This window comes from Triticum urartu, chromosome 1 (genome assembly GCF_003073215.2).
Source record: "Triticum urartu cultivar G1812 chromosome 1, Tu2.1, whole genome shotgun sequence".
Classification (NCBI taxonomy): domain Eukaryota; kingdom Viridiplantae; phylum Streptophyta; class Magnoliopsida; order Poales; family Poaceae; genus Triticum; species Triticum urartu.
In genome coordinates, this window is record NC_053022.1 from 529,286,744 (window position 1) to 529,299,476 (window position 12,733).

Below are 12,733 nucleotides of genomic sequence, written 5' to 3' on the forward strand. Positions count from 1 at the left end.
TATTTCATTCATTCTCTGACTGATGACAATACAAGTCATTCATTATCTGCCAAAGTTGCATTTGCGCGACTCTCAAGCATGACTTTTGGTTTGAATTCTGAAAAGGAGACTAACAAACAGAGCAAGCATACAACTGAGAGAGCGCACGCAAAATTACAAGCATGGTTTTGGTCTGGATTCAGAAAATCAAACGCCACGACAGTAAGCTGTTAGGAATTCAGAAATTCATTCATGCACTCCAATAACACTGCCGGCCACTGGAGGAGCACAGCACGATGAGAGCAACTTGTTTTCTACACAGAATGAATTTGCCAAAGCTGCATGACAAAACAGAGAAACCCAAATGCACACATGAACGATGAGTAAGTTTCCGCATTAGTGGCATGATAAAACTGGCAGCAGTTCAGACAACTTTTACCATGTCCGAATTCATTCAGAAAATAAGCTAACCGAACACCCATGACAGTTAAGCTGTCCGGAATTCAGTGATCATTCCTTCATACTCTCTGATGATGGGAAATCAAAAAGCAATATGTTCAAGTAAGTTTCTGCATTCTTGGCATGCATAAACATAAGAATTTGAAATTGTAAATTGGCCTTCAATTCAGTGCACGCATGCAGCTCTACCTATGCCAGTATATACAGTTGCAATCAAGAGAATTCCTAAGGACATTGGAAAGCAAACAGGGTAAATAAGGTACAAATGCACAAAAGACTATGCTAACCAAGAACAACATGGGCAGCTAAAGCTGCTCGGAATTCACAAGGCACGGTCAATAAATTCATGCACTCCCAAGTGATGATCGATCAGTACATTGCATGAAGCAAAACAATTCCAATCAGGCATGATTTTGGTTTTATTTCAGAAAAGAAGCTAATCAAGCACAGCAAGCCAGCTGTTCACAATTCTGAAAACAAGCTAATCCAACAGCACGACAGACCAACTAGGCTGAAGATGACAACTGACAATGCATGGATCTAGTCGTAGACGACGAGTTTCTGGTACTCTTCGCCGGCGATGGCTTCCATCATGATGGCCTCAGGGTTCACCACGCCGTCGTTCTTCAGAAAGATCTTGAGGAAGTTCTTGGAGAAGCCGCTCACCATGGCCACCCCCGGCTGGGTCGACGTCACCGGCGTCGACTTCGAGTCGCGCAGGTTCCAGAAGATGATCTGGGGCACCACGTCGCCGTAGCCAGCGTCCCTGAACTTCTTGCAGATCACCTCGTAGTCAGTCTCCCACGGAACAGACTCCCGCCGGCTGTAGTAGTAGGCGTAGGCGCTCCCCGACGCCATATTGAACTCCATGTCGCTGTACACGAACACGGTCCTGATCATCTTCTCCGGCGCCAGACTCACCTCCACTGCCGTGCGGAGGATCTGGTCGAACACCCCCTGGAAGTTGGTGCTCCCGCCCCAGTGCATGTGCCGCACGAAGTCCATCTTCTGGCGGATCAGGTGAATCTCCGGGTTCTCGCTGAAGGTGATCACCTTGCCGGCCCACGGCTCCTCGCTGAGCTCCGAGGTGAGCACGCCCAGCGCGATGCACACCTCCATCGGGGTGCCGCTCATGCTCGCGGACACGTCGCAGGCCGAGATGCAGTTGCGCAGCGACCCCTTGGAACGGAGGTCGTCCACCATGCGGCGCCACTGCAGCTCCGACACATTGTCATCCTGGCCGCGGTAGGCGGCCGCGGCGATCTCGTGCGGCAGGAGCGCGCCCGCCACAATCTTGGCCTTGCCAGCCTCCACGTCCTCCAGGTACTTGTCGAAGCGCTCCTCGTCGTGCTTCTTGAAGAGGAACTTGTAGCGCCGCATGGCCACCGAGGCGACGCGGGTGTAGGGCAGCTCCGACCACCGCTGCGCGCTCATGTACACCTCCGGGAGCTCCAGCACCTTGCGCAGCGGCACGAGCACCTTGCGGCGGAGGCGGTGTAGGGCGTGGTACACGTAGTGCTCGTCCGAGAGCTGGGTGAGCTCGGGGTCCGAGTCGCGCGGGAAGAGGCGGCGGGCGATGGCCTCGCAGAGCAGAGTGGTGCGGTCGAAGGACGAGCCTGGCGTGGGGCACCACTTGGCGGCGAGCCCGATCTTCCGCTTTTTACCGCCGGAGGCCAGCTGCTCGAGGTCCGAGGTGAGGAGCGCGGCGAAGAAGTCGGCGACGGCGTCGAACAGGAAGCGGTAGGCACGGTCGCCGTAGTACGTCTCCAGCGACTGCACGGCGAGCTTGGCAACCGTGCGTACCTTCTTCGACATCCGCCGCGGCTTACTCGCCGCCGTCGTCTTCTTCTGGTCCACCTCCATCGCTTCGGGTTTCTGCACCTCCGCGGGCTCCTGGACCGGGACAATCTCCACGGGCTTGCTGCCCTTGCCGGCCTTGGAGAGCGCGGCGGAGAGGAAGTCGCCGAAGGTGGCCTTGGGCGGCACGGGTGCCAGCTCGCGGGCGCGCTTGCGGCCGGCGAGCCTAGCCCGCAAGCCCTCCCGCTGCGTGGCGAGGCCCTTGGCCTTCCTGCGCGCCTTGTCGGCCTCGGCGCCGGCCTTGGCGAGCGCGCGCACGTCGGGGCCGCGGAGGAGGCGGAACAGCAGCTCGGGGAAGTCCTTGAGGTAGCCGAACTCGGCGAGCGCGGCGACGTTGCAGGCGAGCGTGCGCGGGTGGTGCTCGTGCATCCAGAGCGCGGCGGCGTAGAAGCCCTCCTTGTCCGACTTGCCGGTGCCGCGCACGCCGCGGAGGTTGCAGGCGAGGCGGAGCGCCGTGGGCGCGTCCTGCGCCCAGGCGGCGGCGAGGAGCTGGTGCACGCGGTCCGCGGGCGTGTCGGGGACCACCTGGAAGAAGAGGTCGAGGCAGGGGTTGCCCGAGTTGGCGTACGTGGCGGAGCAGTTCTCCGTGAGCGCCCTCCGCGGCTTGAGCGCCGCCGGCGACGGCGCGTTGAAGGCCGCGTCGAGGAGGTCGAGGAACGGGTGCGACGCGTCGCCGGTGGCGGCGGCGGAGGAGTCAGGGGACGGGCGCGCGGCGCGGATCAGGGGCGGGCCCAGGAGGAGGCGCGGCGCCGCGGTGGGCTCCGTCTCGGTCGCCATGCCTGCTAGGGTTTGGGGGGGAAGAGATTTTCGGGGATCGAACGATCGATCTGGTGAGCTCTGGAGGCGGCTCGGCTCGTTCTTTTCGATATGTCTGTGGGACGACGGAGGGGCGACGGTGGATCTGAGCCGTCCACTGAACCGACATGGCGGGTCGACGGCGCGGATTGGTCTCATCAGGTTGCATGCATGGTGATCAGCCTTGCTATGCGCCTATGCCAATGCGTGAATCTTCGTTTTGACCATATTTGATTGATGCTCATTGCTCCACAAGCACATTTGAGGCATCCCCGCATCAGAGATGGTACGTCTCCCTCCTTCCCCTAATCAAGTTCTTCCCGGCTCTCCGCCTCTGATTGCTCCATCTGACATCTCTAATTCTTCTCTTCCTAGTTCCTACTCTTTTGGTGGCCTGTTCTTCAAAGCTTCATTGAATCCAAGGATGAGAATGGGAGGGGGGGGGGGTGCCAGCCTTGCATTGACTGATTTTCTACAATTGTTTGGTGACATGTCTTCTAAAAATGTTTATCACTTAGAAAAGGAAGTGGGAAAAAATAGAGGGATGAACTGGTAGAATTCAAGAAAGGTTCAATCAATCTTTTTTGAAGGAACATGGCAGTAGTTCTGCCTTTTCATATTAGAAGAGGGAAAGGAACCAAGGTTCCAAGTGTTGTACAGAGCGGCCAAAGCCCACACTCACACTCTTAAAGAAAAACACAACTCTGGAAACCCAAAGGAAAGGAAATAAAGGCGCTAAAAAGTAGCCTCCTTTAACATTGCTATTTCATCTCTAGCCATAGCAGCAACAGTCTCAGGGGAGCATCTCTTCCCTTCAAAAGTCCGCCTATTTCTCTCTTTCCAAAGATTCCAAGCGACGTATACAGCCGAGGTGATCTGTATGCGCCTAGTTCGATTGCTATGCAGCTTCAAGACCTTCCTCCACCAGCCCTTGATCGTCATTGAGGTTGAAGCAATAGTAGAGGCCTCAGGGTCACTTTGCAGGAAGGAAAACCAAACCTTCTGGGCAAAAGGGCAAGTCAAAGTAAGATGAACAGCCGACTCGATGATCTGATTGCAGAACGTGCACATCTCGTTGTGTGTCCATCCCCTTGTCGCAAGCCGATCCGCCGTCCAGATTTTGTTTTGGAAGTAGTAACCAAAGGTGAAATTTGATCTTCGGTTCGGCCTTGCTCTTCCAAACAGAGTGTAGTTGCGGTTCCGCAATGCGGCCCAAGAACTGAGCCTTGTAGGCGAAGGCAGCGGAGTAGCAGCTGTCAGCAGAGAACTTCCACTGAATAGAATCTGGGATATCCGAGAGCACAATGGGTTGGAGCATCTCCCACAGCCTGACAAACCGGTCGAGAAGATCCTCAGAGGAAATCCTCTCCAGGCCCTTCATCCAGCGGCCACGGTCCAAAGCCTCCTGCACAGTCAAAGTTTTCCTCCGCGCCAACCAAACAGGCCAGTAGCAATATTGACCGGAGCCATACCATCCAACCAATGATCATGCCAGAAATGTGTGCTCTTCCCATTTCCCAGAGAGATGTCAGTGCAAGCCGAGAATAGCAACCTATCAGTGCGGTCACAAGGGATGGGAGTGCCCAGCCAAGGCCTAAGGGTGGGGCTCCATTCAAGCCAAGCCCATCGCAGTCGTAGGGCCCTACCAAAACAGACAATATCTTTGATTTTGAGGCCACCCAGATCCTTAGGGGAGCACACCCTCTTCCAGTTTACTAAACATTTGGCTCCGCTACACTCGTCATCCCCATTCCAAAGGAAGCTGCGCATAATCTTCTCCATTCTCTTTACTACCCATTTTGAGAATTAATCAATTGACAATTTTTGAGAACCGGTAGTTCTTCAAAGAACTTAAAGTGTTCAGAAGTATATCTGGCTTCTTACTGAGCTCAAAAGACTTGAAGTTATTGAATGACATTGAATTACTCAAATGCTGTGCTAAACTTGTAGAAACGTTTTCTCAAAGTTATGTCGAATTAGACGATCTCTTCTCGGAATTACAACCACGGCAAATTACTTTACCAGAATCTGATGTGCCATTGCGTGCTATGGATATTTTTGAGTTTGTTAGACATAGACTCTTTTCCAAATATATTAATAGCCTATCAAATTTGATTTACTGCACCAGTCACTATAGCATCAGCTGAAACGCAATTTCTCAAAGTTGAAGTTATTGGGAAACTATTTGAGATCATCAATGCCACAATAAAGATTGTCTGGTCTTGCTACTATATGCATTGAGAAAGGAAAGTTGGATGAAACAAATACTGATGTGGTTATTGATGACTTCTCTTCCAGAAGGGTTAGGAGAAACAACAAGATCTGATCATCATATTAAGGATGCTTTGGAGACGTTTTCTTCGGGTGAAGACATCGAGTGACGAACAGATTGGAGAGAATATAAACTAATGTAAGTTCTCATGCATTGACATTATATCTCATGATAACAAACATTATATCTCTGATTTTTCATTTGTCCACAAGTGCCCCATTTTGTTGTCTCACCCTATGGCCCCAAATATGTATGAACCGGCCCTTCGTCTGTGGCGACTTTGTCAAACTCAAAACGCGTCTGCATTGTTTTAGAAAAGAAACACTCCTCAAAGGAACAGGAAAAGGAAACTAAACACAGTGCATGCATGTTTCCTCCTTTGTTTGATTGAAAGGAAGAGGAAACTAAAATATGGGACAATATTTGTAAACAAGGTAAAACACGAAGATAGATCAGCTAGCAAAGTACGTCCATACTGCAGTAAAAAAGACCGGTAAACAATGTAATACACGGAAAAGATCAGCTAAAAGATCTTCCTCCACATTGGGACATCAACAAAAAGCGTAGCCTCCACAAATGAGGAACATTTGTCAAGTGAGTTGATTGCCTATAAGTACGCAAATCATATATATGATTCGCTTACTGCATGAGACGATAGTAGCGCTCGACTATAAGAGTTCGCCCGACTGGACTGGCACAACAGAAGTTGTGCACAAGCGGTTTTGGGGAAGTTCATGTGATTTTTTTTCTCTTTATGTGTTTTCTCCAGCTACTTCCTTTTTTTCATTTTCCATTTAGATTTTTTCTGTTTTCAAATACACGTGTCAAAAAAAATTTAGTACACCTTGAACATTTTCAGTATACATCTTGAACATTTTTTAGATATACGCTGAGCTTTTTTTTCAAATACACGCTAAACATTAATCTAAATACATGTTGAACTTTTGTTAAATGCAAAATTGAACGATTTTTAATACACAATGAACATTTTAAAACACATGCTGAACTTTCTAAAAAAATCATGAACATTTTTATAAAACATGTGAATATTCCTTAAGTGTTTATGACCATTTCTTAAATAGCACAAATATTTTACATTATGAACAGCCCTTAAATTTACACGAACATGTTTTACATTTCATGAGTATTTTACAATGTCATGGACATATTTTTGAACGCCTGAAAAAATGGCATGGGTAATTTTTATGAATGGTGCCAACATTTTAAAAAAAATGTGAATGTTTTTTTACATTTCATGCACATTTGTATAAAAATTTCATTAACATATTTTGAACATGTGAAATTTTTTGAATGACACAACCATTTTTCTGAATGGCACAAATGATTTTTCAATTGCACAAACAAATTTCTGTATTTGATGAACTTTTTTTAATACACGGTGAGCGTTTTTAAAAAATTTATTAAAGTAATATATGCAATACATATATGAACGCAGATTTGGTGAACATGGGTGCGCGCGCACCCTTTATGAATAGTAAATTCGAAAAAAATGCTACAAAAAATCTGAATTTATTTTTTTAATATACATAATCAATTGGTATACTTGCATATGAAGTTTCACGAAGAAATCACATCCGTAGTAATCTGGGCAAAAATGACAAAATCAAAGCTATATTAAAAAATTATTTAATGAATAGTATGGTCACATTTGTATTTTTCTTCACTAAGAATACCATATGGGTGTCAATACATCATGAAACTTCACATGTGAGTAGAATGATCGACTAAGTTTCATACATCATGAAACTTCACACGTGAGTAGAATGCCGCGATGGCTCTCGCCCTTCCATTCGTGCTCTCCCTATCCAGCCTCATTCTCGCTGCCCCTCGCCACTCCCAGATCGTGCTACGCTTCTGTCAAATTTGAGCCATCCTCAGCGTGTGGAAAGCAAACTTGGTGCGCTGGGTGTCATTCTCGCCCACTGTACCAACCCGCTGTTGAGAGTTGGATCATATAATATACCTTGAGCTTTACTAAGTTGGAAAACAGGTAACGTGGAGTCATTCTCATAGTAAAGCCAATAAGTACCTTGTGTTGATATGTGCCTTCTGATTTAACACAAGTCAAATAATAATACTTACCTAACAATCTTGATTTCTGAACAACAAATGTTTGTGTTTATGTGCACAAAGCTTTTCATTTTCTATTTTTGATGATCTGTGCTTTCCAATCAAAGAGAATCCTAATAATGCCCTGTAATGCTAAATTCAGAGCACCAAGTGTCTGTGTTTGTTTAGAAAGCTTTTCATTTTTCTGTCTATCTTATGCTGCAATATAGTAATTCTGAAAATCTCATTGATTTTTCTTGATTTAATTTTTGCATGATCGGTCATTTATAAAATACGAAGGAATGCAAGGAAAGCTCAATAAATCATTTACCAAGGTCCATTGAGGTACAAGCACAAAATCCATTTTGATATATTACATGTGAAGCTGTTTCCCAACGATTATCAGGAGAGAAACAGGTCTCTAATAAACATATAATGTATATTGTTTTCCTAAGATTATATAATGCGAACCATTATAACTTAGTAAAACAAACGTTTGCAGGTTGCCTCCAAGCATCCACTTTAGTGCAAAACTTTCTCCAGTCTACGGCCCATTCAGTTGCTTCAACAATAAATCCATCCGCTGAATATATATATAGGGCAGAAATACTTCCTCAGTCAAAAGTACAGCTGTTGAACCAATGAGTTCTTTTGACAAGAAGCGTTGTCGTAATAGGGAAAGATACTTGCTTATAACTCGGAACAGCAAGATGTATCTGTGAAGAAACTGTCAGTACAAATGGAGTGGAGAGGCAAAATTTAAAAATCATGATACAAGTGATAATAATGTTATGAAGTCTGTAGTGAACCAAACCGGTACAATTAGTAACGACGACACCAACTCACAAATCACAAAGAAAAAACAATTGGTATTTTTTATTACTAATATATTTGGTGTTATTTCTGTTGGATAATTGTTCAATATTGTTGGTCAAGAAATTGCACTATTCACTACCCGAAGATTTATGGGTGTATGATCAACTTTTCGCATATATTCCTTTCCTGCTACTCCCTCCGTCTCAAAATTCTTGTCTTAGATTTGTCTAAATACGGATGTATCAAGTCACGTTTTAGTATTAGGTACATCCGTATCTAGACAATTCTAAGACAAGAATTTTAGGACGGAGGGAGTATTATTTTTCCCGTGTTGTCGTGTTTCCCAATTGAATTTGAACAGTCTGAATGCAACTCACAAAATAGGAGACTTGGTTCAGCAATGAGGTTGTTCCCCTAGAAACGTCTGCAGGCTCACGTTCGATGACGAGGTCGAACACCTCGCGCCACCCCTACAGGCTACAGCAGCAATGGCAGTCAAACTTGAAGATGTGCCTGTTTTGAGGCAAAAGCTGGATTAGCGGGACAGCCGGTACTCTGTCTGTTCTTCTATTATTACTCGGCTTGTTCTACAGGTTGCTTCTTGAGCACCACCTGAACGGCATTTGACAAAAGATGGAGGAGATATCATCTAGAACCATCCAGAAAATGGTAGTAGAATATTTTATAGAGCAATTAGAGAGTATGGTGACCGGTAAAAATGTAGAAAATTTATTTTTTGTTTCAGAGGTATAGTTTGTTCTTGGTCATCAAGTTATTGGGTGGCTCTCCAGTGTGGTTGGGTGGTTCTGTCCCCTGTTCCGTTTGTTTTGTCTGATAAGCCACAAGCGTATCTTCCAGGGAGAACTGTGAGCAAGTATTGTTGTTGAAGAAATTTCACAAATTTACTTCTCAAAGATTCAGGGGTATTTTTTTCCTCAGCATTTTCCAAATAGATGATCAACTTATCAGAATTCTTTGCTATTATTTTTTCCCCTGTTGCCATGTTCTTCTATCGTCTCAACGGAGTCTTTAGCCCATATCACGAGAGGACATTTTATTTTTTTTAGAAATGATCAAAACAAAGTTGACTAATAAAAAACATTATAATCTAACAAAATTTACATCTGCTTGACTGTAACTTCAAAATTCATCATTTTGTTTTACATGTTTCTCAACTTTGTTAGTGCCGAATTTACTAGTTTTGCAAAATGCGGGAGGCTAAATTTCATAACAAGACGTGCAAGAAAAAAGCAAACAATTTCACAATGACGAAAATTATTTCACATTCATGACAGTATATATGAAAAACAACTCAAAATCTGAACTAACGACTCGACGATAAAGCATGCCATATAACATGTCTCGCAAAATGCGTCCACAGATAAAACACTCCAGATAAACAGCTACCAAAACAGCATATGATGTCTCAGACTCAGGATAACCGATAACATGACACAAAATCATACTTTAGGGTCTCTTAAGGTAGGACGATAAACTGCTACTAATTCAACAAGATGATCACTGGCTGACGCCGAGCCACTTACTAATTCAACGAGATGATCACTGGCTGACGCCGAGCCACTTGGAGAAGACGTCGAACTCCGTGTAGTCGCTGTCAGAGATCATGGTCTGGTACCAAGCCTTCCCAGCAGCCTTGATCTTAGATGCCTCCTCCTACAATAACAAATGTTCCTTCATCAGTGATGAGAAAACCAAATAGTAAATGCAGGATATGGAATTCAGTCACCTGGCAATCAAGCTTAATTACAAACTGGGATAAATGGCATACAACGAGCACAAACAAATCATATTGGATACTGGTGAATCAGATATTCAGTATGGCATGCTATGAAAAGAAATTAGACATTGTGTTTTTTAGAGAAGAAAGAGTAACACAACCATCCATACTGATAAATCAGGCTAACAAAACAAATACACTCAGAGAGACTAACAAATCAAGATAGGCGCCTTCATTATGGATACAAAGATTAAACATGCAGCTATAAACTGAAGTACGGAGAAATACACTACCGAGTATATGCAAAGAACACACAACTAGTGTGCTTGATCCCTATTTCAGGGCTAGACAGGCATGCCAGAAATGAAATGGAAGTACATCAAAGCATATCAAACAGTTACAGATATTGCATATATAATCCATGGGAAACTAACATAGCTTGCAATAACCCAGCCAGACTATACAAACAACCATGTATACAGAAAAAGAAACTAAATAATCAAGACAGGCAGCTTGACTATGAACACAAAAAAAAATAAACCTGCAACTAGAAATTTATTTGAGGAACACATAACAGAACCTATTGATGAATCAGGTATTCCAGAATTGTTAACATCATAAACTGATCACAACCTACTAATGAATCAGGCATATCATCATAAATAAACTAACTAATCATGACCTATCAATGAATCAGGCATTCCATGCAACAGTACAAACATATGGAAATGTACAGAATTGTTATCATCATAAACTGAAATCACCATGCACAATACAGGCATTCCAGAATTCAAGTCATGCTAAATACCACTACACATAAAGACTTAGTAAAACCTTAGTACGGACATTCAACAATTGCTGAAGAGTATTATAAGGTATATGTAATCATGTGTAACATGATATGAAACAGATGGCAAAGGGAAGGGAGTAGCATACCACGCTGAGCTTGGTCCTCTTGGAGTTGATCTTGTCCTTCCTGGCCTTGACACGGGCTGCCTCAGCAAGAACTGCCATCCTGCGGGCAGTCCCGAAGTAGGGGTTGAGCTTGAGCACGGCAGCAGCATTCTTGAGAGGGTTCTTCCTGGCCTCCCTGCGCTTCACCTCCTTGTTGATGGGCTTGACCACAGACTGGACCTCATCAGAGTTGATGAGGCGACCAAGGTCAGCATTGGTCATCTTGGGCCTGGGGAGGACAAAGCCCTTCTTCTTGGAGGAAGACGCCTCAAAGGAGCCGTACACCTCGTCCAGCTTCTTGAAGGCAGACTCGGTCCAGATCACAAACCGGCCAAGGTGGCCACCAGGGGCAAGGTCGAGCAGGTTGAGGCGCTCGACGTTGGCAACATCCACACCAGGGAGGTTGCGGAAGGCCTTGACGATCTTGGAGCCCTCGGTGGCGTAGACGATGAGGGGGCCCTTGCGGTTGATGTACCGGCGGTTGCGCATCTTACCCTTGCCGGGGCGGATGCCCACGGAGTCCTTGGCCTTGTCGGCGTCAGCGTAGGCGCCCAGCTGCTTGAGGACCTTGACGGCCTGGGAGGTCTTCTCGATGCCCTCGGCCGAGTCGGAGACGACGAGCGGGAACTCGGGGACGGACTCGATGCGGTGGCCCCGGGCGGTGACGATGGCCGGGACGGCGGTGGCGGCGAGGGCGGAGGCGACGGCGACGCGGCGGAGGCGGATGTTGACGCGGCGGTGCCACTTGCGCCAGATCCGGGTGGGCGCGAACATGCGCCCGCCACGGCACATGTTGCCGAAGGCTCCCTGGCCGGAGCGGTGGGTGCCGCCGCCGCCGACACGCGGGATACGCGAGACGGCGCGACCCGTGCCCCAGGACTCGGCCGAGGTCTGGTGACCGGCCTTGCGGGAGACGGCGTAGGGCTGGCGGCTGTTGCAGGAGACGAGCCTGTGGACGAAGGTGATGACGTCGGGGCGGATCGGTGCCTTCATGACGTGCGGCATCGGGACGCCGGCCGCGTCGGTGGGCATGTCCCCGTCCAGGGCCTTGACGGAGACGAGCGGGCGCGCGGTGGTGGCCATGGCGGCGGCGGGGGAGAGGCTGGACTGGGCGATGGGGGGTAAGAGTTTCTATGGATGGATGCAGGGGTTAGGGCTTGGCTAGGGAGGTGGGCTCTCTGGGCCTTAGGTCAGTGAGATGCTTCATGGACCTGAGCAAAAGATTCCTTGGTCCATCTACGGCCTGATAGTTTTTCTGGGTGGAAAAGAAGTGATGGTTTTTTTCTCCAAAAAAAAGTGATGGTTATGTTTCTCAAAAAAAAAACTGATGGTTGTTTCAACTACTTGGAGGCAGTTAAATGCAACAATGGTACATCAACTTGTCCCGCATAAAAAAAACTTGTCTCGCGTGCTCGCGTTGGTCCATAATGCCGCAAACACGGCACACGGCTCGCTAAACTCGGTAGTGTGCTCACTTTTACAAAAGTAGCTACATGGCATGTTGAGTCAGCACAAGTCGTTTCGAGCCGAAAGAAAATTTTGCAGATGCACCACTGAGCGGCATGTGAGAAGGCGGGGAGGCGGGAATTTTGTAATAAAGGCCTCAAGTTTAGTTACACCCCAAACATTGGTCATTTCTGTTTCATATATCTCTCTCCCTCTCTATTCCAATCTAAGAGACCAGGGAAGGCGCCGGCGCCACCCGAATTCGGCGATCGTTTGCACTATGGTTAGTTCTCATCCCCTCAATTTCTTTCTCACAACTTCGCGGTCGTGAGTGGGCCAGCGGATAG

General features: G+C 46.8%; 2 protein-coding genes across 4 annotated transcripts; both read right to left on the bottom strand.

Annotated features, from left to right (window-relative positions):
* Window positions 1-742: 742 nt before the first annotated feature.
* Window positions 743-3,192, bottom strand: LOC125537701. Its single transcript, XM_048701030.1, has one exon. The coding sequence runs from the start codon at window positions 3,070-3,072 to the stop codon at window positions 979-981; it is 2,094 nt and encodes a 697-aa protein (XP_048556987.1). The 5' UTR covers window positions 3,073-3,192; the 3' UTR covers window positions 743-978.
* A 4,543-nt stretch (window positions 3,193-7,735) lies between these two features.
* On the bottom strand, window positions 7,736-12,070 carry LOC125526358 (60S ribosomal protein L4-1-like). 3 transcript variants are annotated; one of them, XM_048691124.1, is made up of 3 exons: window positions 10,923-12,070; window positions 9,793-9,922; window positions 7,736-8,148 (listed from the first exon to the last, which is right to left on the bottom strand). In XM_048691124.1, the coding sequence occupies exons 1-2, from the start codon at window positions 12,021-12,023 to the stop codon at window positions 9,809-9,811; spliced, it is 1,215 nt and encodes a 404-aa protein (XP_048547081.1). In that variant the 5' UTR covers window positions 12,024-12,070; the 3' UTR covers window positions 7,736-8,148; window positions 9,793-9,808. The 3 variants fall into 3 exon arrangements, with proteins under 3 accessions (XP_048547081.1, XP_048547082.1, XP_048547080.1); XM_048691125.1 differs by having other exon boundaries at window positions 8,087-8,761; XM_048691123.1 differs by lacking the exon at window positions 7,736-8,148 and adding an exon at window positions 9,569-9,746 and having other exon boundaries at window positions 9,789-9,922.
* Window positions 12,071-12,733: the final 663 nt, after the last annotated feature.